Source organism: Trachurus trachurus, assembly GCF_905171665.1.
Source record: "Trachurus trachurus genome assembly, chromosome: 6".
In the NCBI taxonomy this organism is placed as follows: domain Eukaryota; kingdom Metazoa; phylum Chordata; class Actinopteri; order Carangiformes; family Carangidae; genus Trachurus; species Trachurus trachurus.
In genome coordinates this window covers 26,302,841-26,318,919 of record NC_139897.1, presented here as the reverse complement: position 1 = coordinate 26,318,919, position 16,079 = coordinate 26,302,841, and the positions used below count along the sequence as shown (strand labels likewise).

Below are 16,079 nucleotides of genomic sequence, written 5' to 3'. Positions count from 1 at the left end.
AGCTGCTCTGCTCCTCCTCGCAGCTTTAAGACTCGACCGCCAGCCGCAGCCTCGGCGCTAAGTCGCTCTGTGCTCTGCTGAGGAAACACTGGAAAACATAATCCACAATCCGCACTCGCTCGCTGTTGACCCACTTATGACCTTGGGACACCTCACACTCACATTTCTGAAGGTGAATATATTTGTATGGAAACATTGCAAACATTAAAAATGATGACTGTGAGTTCACTCTGAACCGTTAATGATTTGTTTTTGAAACTTAATTTGTAGTTTCAATTATTTTCCGCAGCTTTTTGTGGCTCAACTCAGTCGGGAAAAATGCACACCATTAAAACCAGTCACCGGTTTTAATGTTATGGCTGATCGGCGTAATAACCTGGTGTGTTAGTGTGGATCTAAAAAACACCAAAGGAGGTTTATTTGTGTGTGTGTGTGTGTGTGTGATATCCCACAGTGCTTTGTGATAATATCACAGTGGCTTTAGTCAGCAAGAGCGAAGCTTAGAGGACACATTTATAAAAGCTGCTGTGTCGCTGCCTGGTGGTGTCACTTGTTACCCAGAGGCACTAAGAGCAAATAAACTGTGGCTATAAGAGCACGTTGTAGGTACACACACACACAAACAGGACGTTTTACCAGATTTTATATAGTCAAGTTACTAAGATCATGTGTCTTAAAATAATAATCTCACAACAACCAGTTATGTTCACGTCTAAGCTGCCTTTTTGCTTCTTTTTTTATTTATTTAGGTACAATACCCTGTAGCTACACAAATATGTTTGTTTTTCATTGTATTATTAAAACTAAAAGACACTTAATAAGTTATGTTTTTGTGTCTTAAAGTTACAATTAAATTGCACTGACCAAATTGAGGCCACATTAAATATAAAATTTAAAGAGAAACAAGGTTAGATGACAATATAATTAAGATAATTAAGAGAATTAATCAGTCTGTTCTTCCACCATGTGCATTTACAGTGATGTACAATAATAAATAATAATTCTATACACAATTCAAATGCATTCAAACTGTTAGAGCATGTAAATATGTATTTATTGTTAATTTATTTATATAATTTTTTTTAGATGTATTTTCAATATGAGGGGAGTTATATTATTTTTTATTTCTTTTATGCAGAATGGAGCTATTTCCTTCGGAAAATTAATAAATTATTCTGATTCTGATAAACGACAGCAATGACGTCATAATTAACATCAACACAGAAACGTTTCAGTGTGTAACAGTCAAATCTTTTTGTCTCTGTCTCATTACTTCACTGCAGCCAAAGAAGTTGGGCTTCTCCAACCTGACTCACCTCAGGAGGCGGCGGCCGGACGACTCCACCGACTACGTGTGTCCCATCGACTCGTCGTCCTCGCCTCAGTCGGGACAGTCCGCCGCCGCCGTCAACGGGGTCCAGATGCGTCCGTACAGCGGCTTCCGGGGCCTGAGCCCCATCCTGGACAGAGAGCCCGACCGCTCCCGGGACCAGGTGGGGCTCGACCACGACCACGAACACGACCACCACGACCACGACTGCAGCATCAGAGCTGACTCGTCTCCATGACATTGAGATAATGTGTCGACGCCCATGGACGACTGTTGTTATCATGCTTTCAATCAGCTGCCACTGCTACCGCTCCTCCTCCTCCTCTTCTTTGCTTGCGGCCCATAATACCTCAGCCCCCCCCCCACCTACCCCCCCTCTGCTCCTCTAAACCCCCGCACATCAGCCCGACCCTGTGCCTTAACTTAACTCCTGCAGAGATTCAGAGACGCCCCGAGAAAAACCTTTTTCGTCTTTACGGGTGCAAACGAGACGATGAATCTTGACGCACACTTGAAGCATTTTGATTTCAATTCTCCAGTCAGATGCCGAACTCACTAACGAACGAACTAAATAACTACGGTAACTAACTAACTAACTAACTAACTAGCCCGACCTCAGCCTCAAACCTGTGCCATGATCTAACCCCTCGGAGAGAGAGCAGCAGCTTCTCTCTGGACTACTCCTGACCTTCTACTGACATCACGTCCTCTTACCCACACAGGACAGTATATATATAAATATATATATGGACATCTCTTCTTGTACAGTATTAAAGCCATTGTTCTAACCTCTGTGCACCGCTTTTAGATGATTTTATATATGTATGTGTGTGTGAGTGTGTGTGTGTGTGTGAGTCGGCCCCATAATTTTACACCTTTTCTTGATTTTACCCCCTGTCGTCGTTTGAATCCAGTTCTGTCACATCGGTCGAAATGAACTTGTGCAATATTTGCATAATTATTATAATGGAGGGATTTTATTTAATATTTATATAATTGCAGAGCCAATTATAGAAAATAGCATGTTTTTTTGTTTTTGTTTGAAGCCTGAGGTGGTGATTTTGTACTACTGTTATTTTCATATTTGACTGTAATAGTATTTTTATAGTAATGAAAATCCTGCCCCATGAAAGGAAGCTTACATGTGCTCATGTAAATGTAAAAAAAAACAAAAAAATCTAATCATTTAATAAACAAAAATTATATGTGTGTAAAGTTGGTTCCTTCTTTTAAGTCAGATGTAGATTTTGTTTATTTTTTGGCTGTAAAAACAATAATAAATGCTGCTGCTGCTGCTGCCGTCCCGGCTCAGTAACCTGCATCAGCCTTTAACCTGCTTCATCATCATCATCATCTTCTTCATCTTCATCATCATGATCCTCATCATCATGGTGGCCGTCATCGCTGTTTAGGACGCCAGCTTCCCCCCCCCCCTCTGGCTGACCAATCTGTGGCTAGCTGGCTGCTGACCATCACCATGGTAACAATGTTAAAGTTGGATTCAGTTTGTTTGGTATATAGGTACTGTAATACAGCCGACTTCTGTTTAATCATATGACGAATAGTTTTATTGCACTTAAAGGACAATTCCGGGCAAATTCAACCTGGGGCTCTAGTTTCTTAAAGCAGAAGTGAGTGGTCCGGTCGTTTTGGCTAATGCTGCGTTCCAGGCAGGCTTTTGAAACCGTAAATTACAGCTTCAAGTCACAACTTACGACTTTGTAGCGTTCAAGGCAACCCACTCGCGTTTTTCCGACCTGTTTTACCTGTGAAAGTCACTATAACGGCCACTCGTAACTTCCGACCCGTGAACTCGTACCAGATCGAACTGGTACGACTTCACAGGTCGGAAAAACACGAGTTATGGGCTGCCTTGAACGCACCATAACAGTCCTCGTCCCTACGTCGCCACATTCACGGCGTCCCTTGGCTGCACACACAGCCCTGCATGCCGTTCTCTCTCCTCATTGGATAAAAACTGTAGGATACGATAAAAGTTTTCTCTTCGGCTCAGAGCAGAGCAGAGGGACTGAGAGACCCGTGTTTCGGTCCAAACACTCTATGTAAGTGATTGCTGTCGGAAGATATAACTATTTAAGACTTATATTAACACAAATATATCACTTACTTCTGCTTTAATGTCTCCTATTATGCAGTACGTAGTTCTGTCTGTCCCCGCATCGCCACAGCAGCGTATAATGGGAGTGGACAGATCTTACGCTGTTTAGGCTGTTAACATCCCATAAAACCACATTTTTTTTCCACTGACAGTGTCAGATGGCTTTAAACATACACCGAGGGGTATGTAAATGGAGCTGTAATACAAAGTCTTGCGTGAGAGTCCAGTTGGCGCGCTCAATATGTTTACAGGCAGAATAAAACAAAAGGACTGGCGTGCTCGACTCGAAATTGATCACTATTAATTCAGTCTTTTACTGACACTTCGATTTTTTACAAGCACAATATCCAGACGTCGTGCCTCCGAGTTGATATTCCTTTGTTGATTAAACGAATGGAAGTACTTCAGACGACCTGTAAACACACTGAACCGTCAACTTGACTCTCACACGAGATCTTGCGAGACTTTGTATTACTGTAGCTCCGTTTACAAACATGTCGGCTTTCTTGAAGTAAACAAACCCCTCGGTGTATGTTCGAAGCCATCTGATGTTGTCTGTGGGAAAAATTGCAGTTTTGTGGGATGTAAACAGCCTAAACAGTGTAAGATCTGTCCATTCCCATTATACGCTGCTGTGGCGATGCAGGGACAGACAGAACTACTGCAGAAAAATCTTCATATTCATTCTTTTAGACCTAAAATATTAGGAAACTAGAGCCCCAGGTTGAATTTGACTGGAATTGCAAAAGCTCATCATTGTTTCATTACATGTACGTATGTCTGTGATCATTATGTAACGGGTTCATGAGACCTCGGGGCGTGTCGTGTGTGTGTGTGTTTGTGTCGTGTGTGTGTTGCAGATGGCGACTGCAGAGGGAACCATGTTGCAAATAGAAGCTCTGTCTGAAAGCATCAACAACCTCACAGTAAGCACCAACACACACACACACACACACACACACACACACACACACACACACACACAAGCTGCTGGTTAATGACTCCTCCTGCAGCTGATTCACTCACAGAGTAAATGCTCCTCGTCGATTGTAACAGACGCTTTGGTCACTCAGGTGGAAAACTCCTGGGAATTTATCTGAGGGAGAAAACACACAAAAAAAATAAAGTAATACTATTGTACGATTAATAGTGTGAAACCTCGCTTGCTGGTACTTCATTACTTGCTGTTAGCAGGCCTTGGGTCATTTGTTCAAGTCATCTTTGTAATTGTGCTCTAAGGCTTTGTGAGTGTTATATCATTAATAAATTTCTTTTTTTTTTCTTTTTTTTTCTTTTCATAAATAAATAAAGCATAATTACATTTTTTTACACTGCAAAAATTCAAATATCTTACCAAGAATATTTGTCTTATTTCTAGTCAAAATGTAATTTCTTGTCAAAACAAATCTCATTATACTTTAAATAAGACTTGTCACATTAAAAGTAGCTTGTTTTTAGACACTTTTTACTTCTTTCAAGCATATTTTCACTTGAAATAAGTAGAAAAATCTGATAGTGGAGCAAGTTTTTCTTTCTTATTACAAGCACAAAAACATTGCTTTCACTGGCAGATTTTTCTACTTATTTCAATTGAAAATTTGTTTGAAACAAATGAAAATGATCTAAAAACAAGTTAATTTTTAGGTGATGAGTCTTATTTTAAGTGGAGAGAGATTCGTTTTGACTAGAAATGAGACATTTTGACAAGAAATAAGACAAATATTCTTGGAAAGGTTTTGAGTTCTTGCAGTGTATGCTTCCCACATGGTGCTAAAAATCTCACTGACCTATGATGTATTAATAAAACTGACTGATAATAAAATTTAGACCCTTTTCACAGAAGATATCTTGAGATGCCACAGCATGAAAAGCACAGATGTGGGTGTATTTATATAGACGAGCCAGCTCCATGACCTTAAATTGTGCAAACTTGATGTTTTTTCTAAAAGAAACTGTTTTGGTTGGCCGCCCATACGGTGACGCCACAAGAAGAAAGAGGGAACAAAACAAAAGGAAACAACTACCAGCAACTGTGAAACTGGCTAATTAGCATATTTAATGTTATTTATTTAGTCCATACAAAGCCAAAGTGTTAAACAAACTGTGGTTTTACAGTTGCAGCTCAGCCATGACCTAGACCGATATAGTGCAGAGCCTAATTAGCTATTTCTAGCGTTTGTCTAAATACTCGTATTTACCCAAAATTAGAAAATGTTCTGGTTTTCTGGGTGGACGGATTTCTTAAAAGTAGCAAAAACAAACACTCAGTAAACTTTAAGTGCTGAATAAATCTTCATCAATAAAAGTTTGGAGATGCTGGCACTTATTTTAACAAATGAGATTAGCTGTTTTATCCTCATTTATAATCTTTCTGCAAATCGCTTCTTTCTTTAGCTTTATATTTAGCGTGCAGCAGCCAGAGCAGCATTAATCTTGTCGGCTAATTTCACCAGCTCCTACTGTGCTTTTCCTGCCGTGACAAGTCACAATGTGTTCTGTGACAAATATGTTTTGTTGCTTACTCTGCAGTGAAGCTGGTTTTGCTGACTTGGGATCATCAGGCACTAGTATGCAGTTTATGATGAAGCATCTTTTTTAATCATAATTATACTGATTTCCAGTAACTAATGAGGCTTTTTGTTGATACAATTGGAAACATTTCTTATAATGACATTATTCTCAAATAAAAAGCAAGATGTGATTTCCTATCCACAAATTTCTGAACGTCAAAAATGGAGACCGGTGTTCTGTCGATTTCTGCTACTTGTCGAGAACTGCTACTTGGTGGTTTTGCGCATTTGCAGAGCCGATTTTCCAAGTTTCATTTCCACGTCCATATTTTTTTGAAACCCTGTGTTGCGGCTCGTCAGTGTAAATGGTATGTGTAAATATGCTGCCATTCATCCTACAGTGGCAGTGAGGTGGTCAGTAGTCTTACATGAATGGACAGAGTAGCGGGAGCATTATTTGATAACATGTTATTGGACTATCAAAATACGCTACCCCTGAAATTAATTTCATTACACTTTTTGTACATTAGACACATGCGAGAAGAAAACACTTAGGCTACTTTATGCCTTTATTTGATATACAGAGGTAGTAAACCATTAGTATTTATTTTTTGATAGGGTAGCTTGAATCAATAGATAGACTTATCAGTAGCGGCGGTAGCAATTGAATTTTCAACAAAGCAGCAGAATTCGACACTGGCTTATGCTTTTTTGGCGTTCAGAAAAAGGTGGATAATGTCATAAATCAGGTGTTATGATGAATAAATATGGTATAAATAAATAAAAAACACTACATATAAATGTGTTAACTCAACTCGGTGATGAACACCAGCTTCCAGGTTCTCTAACATGTCCCCACTCCCATGATGCTTTGCTTCCAGTACCTGCTCAGCCGAGAGGAGCTGCAGAAGGAGCTGAGGCGGTCTCAGGCGGCGCTAGTTTGATGATGACGGACAGTGACCCGGTGCTGTTGGCTCTCTAATGCTGCCAACCAACCACAGAAAACACCTGAAGCAGCCAGTCTCACACCTGTACTGTACCTCAAGCCCCCGCCCGCCCCACAGCCCCCCCCCCCCCGGCCCCTAACACAGCTGGTTACAGCTACTTCTACTAGCCGCTGATACCTCATGTAACACCTGCATTGATTCTGCAGTCACGCTGTAGATGCAATGGACCAGTGGACTTCTTCAAGGGTTGCTTACAAAAAGACACCTTTTTTTATTTTCTACTATGACGACCTGAACTGTTATCTATAAGCCACTGAAGGCATTTCTTACTGTTTTTCTTGTTTCCCTATGCAATGTAGCCTCTAATGATTTTTGACCAATGTACAATGTGTACTGTACTGGTATAAGGGGGCAACCGGGTCAGATGAACCACAGTTTTATGTTGGGTGCATAATTTATAGCTCAAACATTTTGGAAGATCTTATTCATGCAGCCAAAGGAGAGTCAGGTGGAAAGTTAATTCAGTCAGCAGGGAAACATATGATAACTGGCTTGAGTCAGTTTTCTCATCATCCCCATTTGTAAAGAAATTACACACATCATATAAGAAATAAAAGTTTTTGAAAATGGTTTTCATTGGATAAACATGAGAAAAGACTGAATGGGGCAGGAATCATGTTTCTTTGTTATATTTTTTAAGTTATAGAGGTCTGCATGCTGTTTAGGCCTAGCTCGCTGGGTTGATTCCCCCAGTGACCCTTTGCTGCATATCATCCCTTCCTCTTTCTCTGCCTCGCCATTTCCCATCTCTTTCAACTCAAGGCAAAAAGCCCTAAAAATAATTTTAAAAAAAAGTTATGGAAGTAATAGAGAACATATGACTGAAGAAAAAAGTTTAGGTCTAGTGGCTAGTGCTCAAACAACCTCAGTTACCTTTAAACCAGACAGTTGTAACCACAGTGTGGGTGTGTAGTTTCATGCATACATGAAACTACTAGTCTGTTACAGCTCCATATTCTGTTTATTATTCATAAAAGAAAGGAAACAGACAGAAGCTCCTTTCCAAAGCTGGTGTAATGCCTTGAAATAACCTAGGCTACAACTTTTTTTGTGTACAACTAGGCTAATTAAAACTATACGACCAAGTAGGAGGCGGGAGTTAATAGGTCCGATTAAAATTTCCAAAGAACATTTTCAAATGCTAAATTTAAGCACAGCAGGCTACAATCAGCATTTGAGCAGACATTTGGGTTTTGCTAATTCTAAGGATGGATGAGATGTGTTTCATGAGCCAAGATGGCGCCGGCAAGAGACGTTAGTGAGACGTTGGATTGTAGCAAAGTACTTAGAGCATCTCTGGTTGTAGCAAGATGCAAAGGTCAGTTGTCATTAGTGTACAAGAGGTTGACATTATGCTCGGAAATCAGAATCACCCAGTTGAAAACTCCCAATTTCCCACTCCAAAGGATTCAAGACGCACCACTACCACGCCAGAGTAACCGAAAACATGGCGGACAGGGACAGAATTTGCATTCAAAATGCTTCACGTAAGCGGTAAGCTTCACAGATCATTTTAGAAATAACAACATGAACTTACTGTGTTCCACAACATCAGCAGGTAATCTGTAACCGTAAGTCAATCTTGTTGCTATATTTCATAACGATTGACTGTATTTTTGCGTTTATAATGCAGTTTTAATCAATGTTTTAGGCTACCCGGTCTTCCTCCGACTTCCCCCGAGAGGGCGCTCCGACCTGAGGTGGCGTTCACTTGCACTTTTTAACGTAGGAGTTTTCTCGAACGCATCATAAAACGCTGACTTCAAATCTGTGAATATCATCAGGTTAAATTTTAAAATGATTGTTTTGACTTAAATCAACTTAAGCAGTTTTTCTGATTGTTTTTGTTTTTGTTTCGTTAATTAGCAAGTGTTAGTTAGATGCTGGATGTTAGCTCTAAACATGCTACACATTAGCATCAGATTAGCATGTATGTTTTTATTATGAGCCAACAGAAACATCACAGCTATAATAAAAAGTGAATATGTATTTTAAATAAATATCCCAATAATTTATTAAAGTTGAGTAATATTACAGCTCCCCGGGTGAGAGAGATGAGGTTAAACCAAAATAGATGAAATACAAGAATTATGATTTGACAGTTTGTGTGGCTGCCGCACAAATGATGGTTCATTTGACCCTGTTCTTCCCTGTAGGTCCCAGTACAGCACTGGTTTAAGTGTTTATTTCTGTAACTGGCACTTAGAAAGATAATATTGTATGGTTGTGCAAATGGTAACAGAAAGGTACAGTGTAGGACAGTAGATGATGATATGTAGTCAACGAAATAAAAGCACATGACTGTATCCTCTCACTTGTAAACAGATCATGTCCAGAGATTAGGAGAATAAGACCATTGTTGGTCAATGCTATGCCTGAATTAACATAGTAGTAAAGTAAACAACCTCTTTAAACTGCTGTCCAGTCTTAAGCCCCTCCTGACCATCCACCCCACCCAGCTAAAAGCTCCTGGCCCAGGCCACACGTCCTCATTCAAGCTTCTTTCTGAAAAGAGACAGTTAAGCATTTTGTTTACCCACCAAACCCTTCAGGCTTTTTAGGCCTACCCCAGTCCTCAAGCTGCTGCTGCTGCTGCTGCTGCTACCGCCGCTGCCAGTTAACTGGTAAGATGAGTCTTTTGTTGACTTACCTAAAAATTTAACAAGTCACAAACACCACACCCACCCTAAAACGCTGTCTGTCAGAGCAGAGCTGCCTCTCTCTCTCAGTCAGGAACCTGGGACAGAAAATCCTCTTTATTCTAGTGAAAGTCCTGTTCACACCAGGGGCCTCATTTATCAAAGAGGGTGTAAAACTGCTACTAAATATTTGCGTACGGCGAAAAGACGAAAATGGCGTACACCCGAAATATTTACACCTTTTTCAGATCAATCAAACTGTGCGTACGCACAACTCTCCGCAATAGATCACACAGGACTCAAGAATGGTGCACACGTGAACACACCTCTTACTCCGCCCCCGGAACGCCTATATACAACTATATATGGTCAGCACGTGCATATTTAATTAGCCATGTGCTCTCTGTGGCGCAGCAACTTTTGTGACAACAAAGTGACAACGGAGACAACGGGCGGAGGACGGGGGAAAGAAGCGGAACTTCTCCGCTTCTCCGAAAGCAGATACACGGGCAATAAATCAGTCAGAAAAATGATCTTGCATTTTAATAAGCTACAATAAAAACAAAAACCTCCCAAATCTCAACAAAAGGGAGCAGAAAGAAGAAGAATCTTATGTAATCTGCCCGTTTATCCCAGAAAATCTTTTTTTTTTTTTTTTTTTTTTTACCTAGATGTTAAAACAATGTAGGAAGCAGGACGATAGTTACCATTACTTTGCAGGCCTTCCCACTACACAGTTACAGCTCTAACTGGACTCGGTTTAGGTCATTTCCTTCACAGTTCCTCCTCAGGGCCGCGTTGTCTCACTCTTTATTCTCTCCTCTCGTCAGCTCCAAACACACGTGCACCTCGTTAACTCAGGTGACAGAATAATAACAGTCTCAGTAGCTGCAGATCAGTGTGCGCTGCTGCCGGTGTGTTTTTAAACTTGGATGGTTTGATCCTTGTCGGACGTCACACACAGCCTAATCAAAAAAGCAAAATCCACAATGCGCTCTGTTTATCAATTAACATAGAGCCTAGTGTTATTAAAGAGCGGGTTGGGTTGCCAGCATCAACGGTCCACCACTACCACAATTACTTCAAAAAATCCTACTGTGCTCTTCTAAATGTACTCCGCTCCTCTCTCCCTCTCACACTGCAGTTCTCTGACTCAGCAACGGTGTCGCCAATTCCTCCTGTTCCTCAAAAAAGGCGTACGCCAGGGTCAAAATGGGTGTAAATGTCCGCACTTTTCCCCGTCAGGTTTTGGCTTGATAGATCCCAAATTTGGCGGAGAAAAGTGCGTACGCACAAAACGAGGGGAAAATGGCTTAAAAAAAGGTGTATCCACAATGATAAATGAGGCCCCTGGTCAGGACACAAAACTGTGTCTCTCAGCAGGGCAGGGGACCGGAGCGGAGGACAGACAGCGGACGTAAACCTGCAGAAACTTCCAGACCCATCCTGGTGAGTGTCCTTGTTGATTTATAACACTTTTTTAAAGATGTGACAAACTATATTATTCACACTATGATATTGCATCGCATCGGGGGAACAGAAGATTAATAGTATTTGTTTCACTGATAGCCTATAATAATTTATTCCCTCTCAAATGAACAAAAAGCAATGGCACCATATTGTTCTGACATATGTTTCTGGTTTTGTTTTGTACCTTAAAGAACTCAGCCATGCTTTACCTGCCATATGTTCATTTTTTATCAAGGCAAGGCAACACAAGGCAATGTTATTTGTATAGTTTGTCTAAAAAGGGCTTTACACAGCATCATAACAGCATCCTCTGGCCTTCGACTGAGTAAAAACTCCCAAGAAAATCCTTTTAACAGGGAAAAAGTTGGAGAAAGCTCAGGGTGAGCAACAGAGGAGGGGTCTCTCACCCAGGACAGGCGGACATACGTGCAATAAGATGTTATATACAGACAAGAAAACTGTTTCTCTTCTTCTTATTATAGACTTTCTGTCTCCAGTGTATCAGGGAGACCACCCTCTGATCCCCCGCCCCGCGTCTTCAGTCCGCCATGGGGCAAGTCATCGGCAAACCCGGTTCCAACTCCTCACAGAACTCCAAATTCTCCTTCTCTTTCAAACGCAACACCCCTCCCCCGCAACCGCCCTTCGAGCAGAGCGTTTCCCCCCGACCGAGCATCTTCTCCACGCTGAGGAGACCCCCCGCCGTCAAGCCCAACGACTTCATCCCGCTGTTCAACGACTGCATCTCCGCCGCCTCGTCCAGAACCCAGGAGTACATCGTCTTCAAGGACCCCGAGGACAAGTTCCGCCCGAGCCCCGAGGTGCTGACTCAGGTAGGTGCCTCCATCAAAGACACACAGTGATAATTAAAGGGATAATTCAACATTTTGGCAAATTCTATAGTCATAGCAGTAGGTTCATTATTATCTTTAATTATCGGTGCATGTTGTTTTGAGATCAGCGGGGCAGAGACGTGAGCTGCTCAGTGAACACAATGGAGGTGAACGGTACAGGTCCCCTGCCCCTCATCAGACTCATCAAATACACTATCCAACAACTCCAAAACGCTCTGGTGGACAAGTTGTTCCCTTTTACTCTGAATTTTGTCTGGATTCTGGGTCCGGTCTAGGGAGCCGATCTGGAATTCACCAAATTCAAGTGTTCACCAAAATAAAACGTATAAAATAGACAATAACTTGTAATACAGGTAAATACAATAAAAGAAAAAGGTTAACTTAATGGCTCAGATATTTTCTTTTTGTAAATTATATTATTTAAATTAAAAAGTTTCACAGCATTTTTATTAGCTTGGTGCTTTTATTTTGCTACTGCTATGACTATAGTGATTATGGCAATAGGTGAAATTTGCCTAAATGTTGAACTATCCCTTTAACCAATCAGGGGTATCCAAGTGTTTTATAGTTGTAAATTTCTGACTCCACCAGCACTTTATTACCCAACTCTAGCACTTTAACCCCCACCACCTACCACCTGTGCCTACTGTGAACCACGATTGTATTGTGTTGTACAGTTTTTGTCTTATCTATGTATTATGATCGCATTACTTTCTTTGTTTTTTCTTTCTAAAAAAAAAAAGGGGTACCTATCAGCCCTATGTTTTAAAATACTGTACTTATACTTGTGTTTTCTTTAACCTGCTTGTTTCTATTTCAGTATAAGGGGACTGTGAATGGAAATTAGCCTTTTAGCTAGAATTGAATACATTTACATTTTATCTTTAAAATGTTTATTAATGTACATTGTCCCTCTTTATCAAATAAAAGGAATTGAATTGAATTGAATTGAATTGAATTGAATTGAATTGAATTGAATTGAATTGAATTGTCATCTCCACCCAGGTTTTCCTGATGACCTACATCACCCAGAGCGTCTGCCTCAACCTGACGGACACCTTCAACTGCACGGCCATGACGCCCGAGCAGCGCATCCTCCTGGGGGCCGACTGGGTCTGGGCCGTCCTGGAGAAGCCCACCAAGAACCCCAAGATCCAGATCGCGGTGCAGGTCCTCCACCTCCCGGAGCGAGAGGACGCAGAGGAGAACGGCGTCTCCCCAGAGCCGTGCAGCGAGTCGCTCCAGATGGCCCAGATGGCGTCGAGCAACAGGACCGTGTACGAGAGGCTGGTGGACTTCTGCACCTCCGTCGGCAAGGACTGCTACGCCCTCTTCCTGTTCTTCGGGAAGAAGAGCGACAAGGAGAACATCTACGGAGTTCTCAGCAACAACTTCGAGGCCGCCATCGGGAAGTGCAACAACATCGACCGACCGTTTATCGAGAACTTCTTCAAAGGCTCGAGGTATCTCCACACGCCCACGGGAATGATGCAGGCTATCGTCACCAAGAAAGAGGGGGATCCTCTCACCCTCATGATTAAGTTTAGCTGACCCCCAAAGAGACTGCGTTACCATAACGGCCAATAATACACAATACCAGATCACGATAATTCACAGTATATCAAATAAGTATGGAGGTTATTGACGTTTTTCATTGACAAACGACATCAATGTTGAGTTAAAAAGGAAAAGCTGCTTCATTTTCAACCTGCACCAGTTGTTGCTCTTACATCTTTGAAGTATGTCAGTTCACCTGTAGAGCCTCGTGTTGTTTACTTAGCCCCGTTTATCTTACAGCTTCATCCAGAAACAAACACAGGAACAAACAAACTGCAGTTACACACAAGTTTAGACAGGATGGTACTAGGTGCTTTTATGTCCTGTGCCTTGTGAAAACTACAGTTTATATCACAGTTGACATCACGATTTGTCAGATATGACATGTAACAATGATGGCTGCATCCCACTCAGATTATTCACTTAGAGGTCCTTGCTATTGTACATAATGCTTTACTGGTTTGACTAAACCTTAATGAATCCGTCGTCATTAATGCTTTTTCAGCTTGAACAGGTCAAAATATTTAAAAAGAAAACCTATTAGATGTGGTTTACAAATTTTGATCACTTCATAGAGAGAAAGAGAACTGGACAACCATTTAGTATATGTAAATATCATGAGATTAAAGGGATACTTCACCCAAAATTGATAATTCTCCAATTTTCTACTCACCATCATGCCAAGGAAGGGTTTGGAGAACGTTTAGAGTCATCGAGACGCTTTAGGAGTTCCAGAGGGGGTCCGGCTGGCAACGTATTTTCATATAATGGCGGCGGATAGAGTTCACTTTTGAATCGTCCAAAACACACACTATGAAACATCCAGATACCTCCATACTGCTCGTCTGCGCCGACCCAAGTGTCCTGAAGCCGCCACATGAAAAAGTTGTTTGGAAAAAATTATTTGATCTCTGTTTTTAGCCTTGTTGTAGTAGTAGCTCCAAGTGGCTGCACGAGATTTGCTGCGAGATGTTCGTTCGTCGTTGTAAACCATTGGATGTATTATGTAAACACGGAAGAACATCTAGCAGCAAATCTGGGAGCTACTGCTACAACAAGGCTAAAAACAGAGATCACATTATTTTTTCATGTGGTGTCTTCAGGACACTCTGGTCAGCGCAGACAAGCAGTATGGAGGTATCTGGATGTTTCATAGTGTGTCTTTTGGACGATTCAAAAGTGAACTCTATCCGCCGCCATTATATGAAAATCAGTTGCCAGTTGGACCCCCCCTGGAACTCCAAATGCGTTTTGATAACTCCCAAAAGTTCTCCGAACCCTTCCTTGGCATGACGGTGAGTAGAAAATTGAATTTGGGTGAAGTATCCCTTTTAATGGATCCATCAAAATCAATGCTGTTTAACAGGTCCAAATATACATAAAAAAAACCTGTTAGATGTGGTTTAGAAACTTTAATCTCTTCAAACAGAGACAGAGAACTGGGCAACCATTTATATGCAAATGTCACAAGATTAAATATGTGTTAGTCGAGTATAATCCCATTTACTAGTAAAATTAACACTGAAAAAAGCCTGATAATAAAACATTAGATCGCCTTCATTTCAGCCTATTACTGTTATGTGTTCACGTCAAATAAAGAAGTGAACTCATTCTGCCCTTTCCAAACCTCCCAGGGAACCAGGAGCGTTTCCTTTTAAAGTCCTCAAAACAGACAAAAATAACCATAAAATGACTTTACACACTTGGACTCCACCGTGTGTTTTTTTTTTTTTTGTAACCAGCTACCTGCTGTGTTTTGGACAATATGTAAATCCGAGTTGAATCGAGGCTTCCTTTACAGTGAGGTTTAGCATAAGCAGCTTGAGCGAAATGATTGTGCATGAACTGTTGTGCCTGGTTGGAAGAGGGGGGGGCTTGATTAGTCTCTAAGTACTTTTACCTGGAACAACGGCTCTTGCGGGGATTTTTCTTGTGTTCAGTAAATTTGCATCACAAATTGCAGCAGGGGCTTAAAAATGAAGGCTCAGCAAACTGCTTTCTGTGAAGAGCGAGCGTGTGTGGTTTGGTACATTTTAATTTTAGGTGCAGTAGCTGTGAAACATGGTTAAAAAGGAAGTGGAGTGTCATTTCATTTGCAGAGAGACTCACAGAAAACAGTTTAAAACAGAAGGTTGGAAAACATCCTGTCTTTTTAACGTCTTATCTGTTATAATATTATATTGTTTTAGTTTTTTTGTCTATTATAATATTGTTTTTATGTTTTTGTCTAATATAATATTATTTTAATGTTGTTACTATATTAAACCAGTGGGGAAAAGCACACTATTAAAAATACTTTTGTCCAACATTTCTCTGTAACAGTGCATTGTTGTGTTTTATATAGAGAGAATTAAATAATATATTATTTTTCACATGTTCCTGATCAGATCTCAAAAATGCACATGTAAAAAAAACAGTTTAACAGTGTATGAAGATAATGAGGCTTTATCAGCACTAAGATACCACAGCAAATAAACAACAGAGCGTTTTGTCGTTATTCAAATGCAGCGTGAGAAGCTGTGGAAATGACTGCAGGCTGAAGGCCTATTATCCCTATTAAATATAGTATATTTATGGGGTGAAGAGCGTGAGA

General features: G+C 40.9%; 2 protein-coding genes across 4 annotated transcripts in view; both read left to right on the top strand.

The window, feature by feature from the left end:
• Positions 1 to 2,535, top strand: part of ppfibp2b (PPFIA binding protein 2b) — a 95,360-nt gene extending 92,825 nt beyond the window's left edge. For all 3 annotated transcript variants that reach the window (XM_083973207.1, XM_083973208.1, XM_083973209.1), the window contains one exon: positions 1,284 to 2,535. In XM_083973207.1, the coding sequence (XP_083829333.1) occupies positions 1,284 to 1,568 (285 nt within the window). In that variant the 3' untranslated portion in view covers positions 1,569 to 2,535. The remainder of the gene's footprint in view (positions 1 to 1,283) is intronic.
• An 8,499-nt stretch (positions 2,536 to 11,034) lies between these two features.
• On the top strand, positions 11,035 to 13,579 carry rep15 (RAB15 effector protein). The gene is made up of 3 exons (XM_083973336.1): positions 11,035 to 11,054; positions 11,573 to 11,908; positions 12,935 to 13,579. Exons 2-3 carry the CDS (start codon positions 11,624 to 11,626, stop codon positions 13,478 to 13,480), a joined length of 831 nt encoding a protein of 276 aa, XP_083829462.1. The 5' UTR covers positions 11,035 to 11,054; positions 11,573 to 11,623; the 3' UTR covers positions 13,481 to 13,579.
• Positions 13,580 to 16,079: the final 2,500 nt, after the last annotated feature.

Bases quoted from the DNA above. Each gene is read 5' to 3' on its own strand.
- rep15 (XM_083973336.1), top strand. From the start codon at position 11,624: ATGGGGCAAGTCATCGGCAAACCCGGTTCCAACTCCTCACAGAACTCC. The intron at 11,909-12,934 runs GTAGGTGCCTCC...ATCTCCACCCAG, and splicing joins GCCCCGAGGTGCTGACTCAG to GTTTTCCTGATGACCTACAT.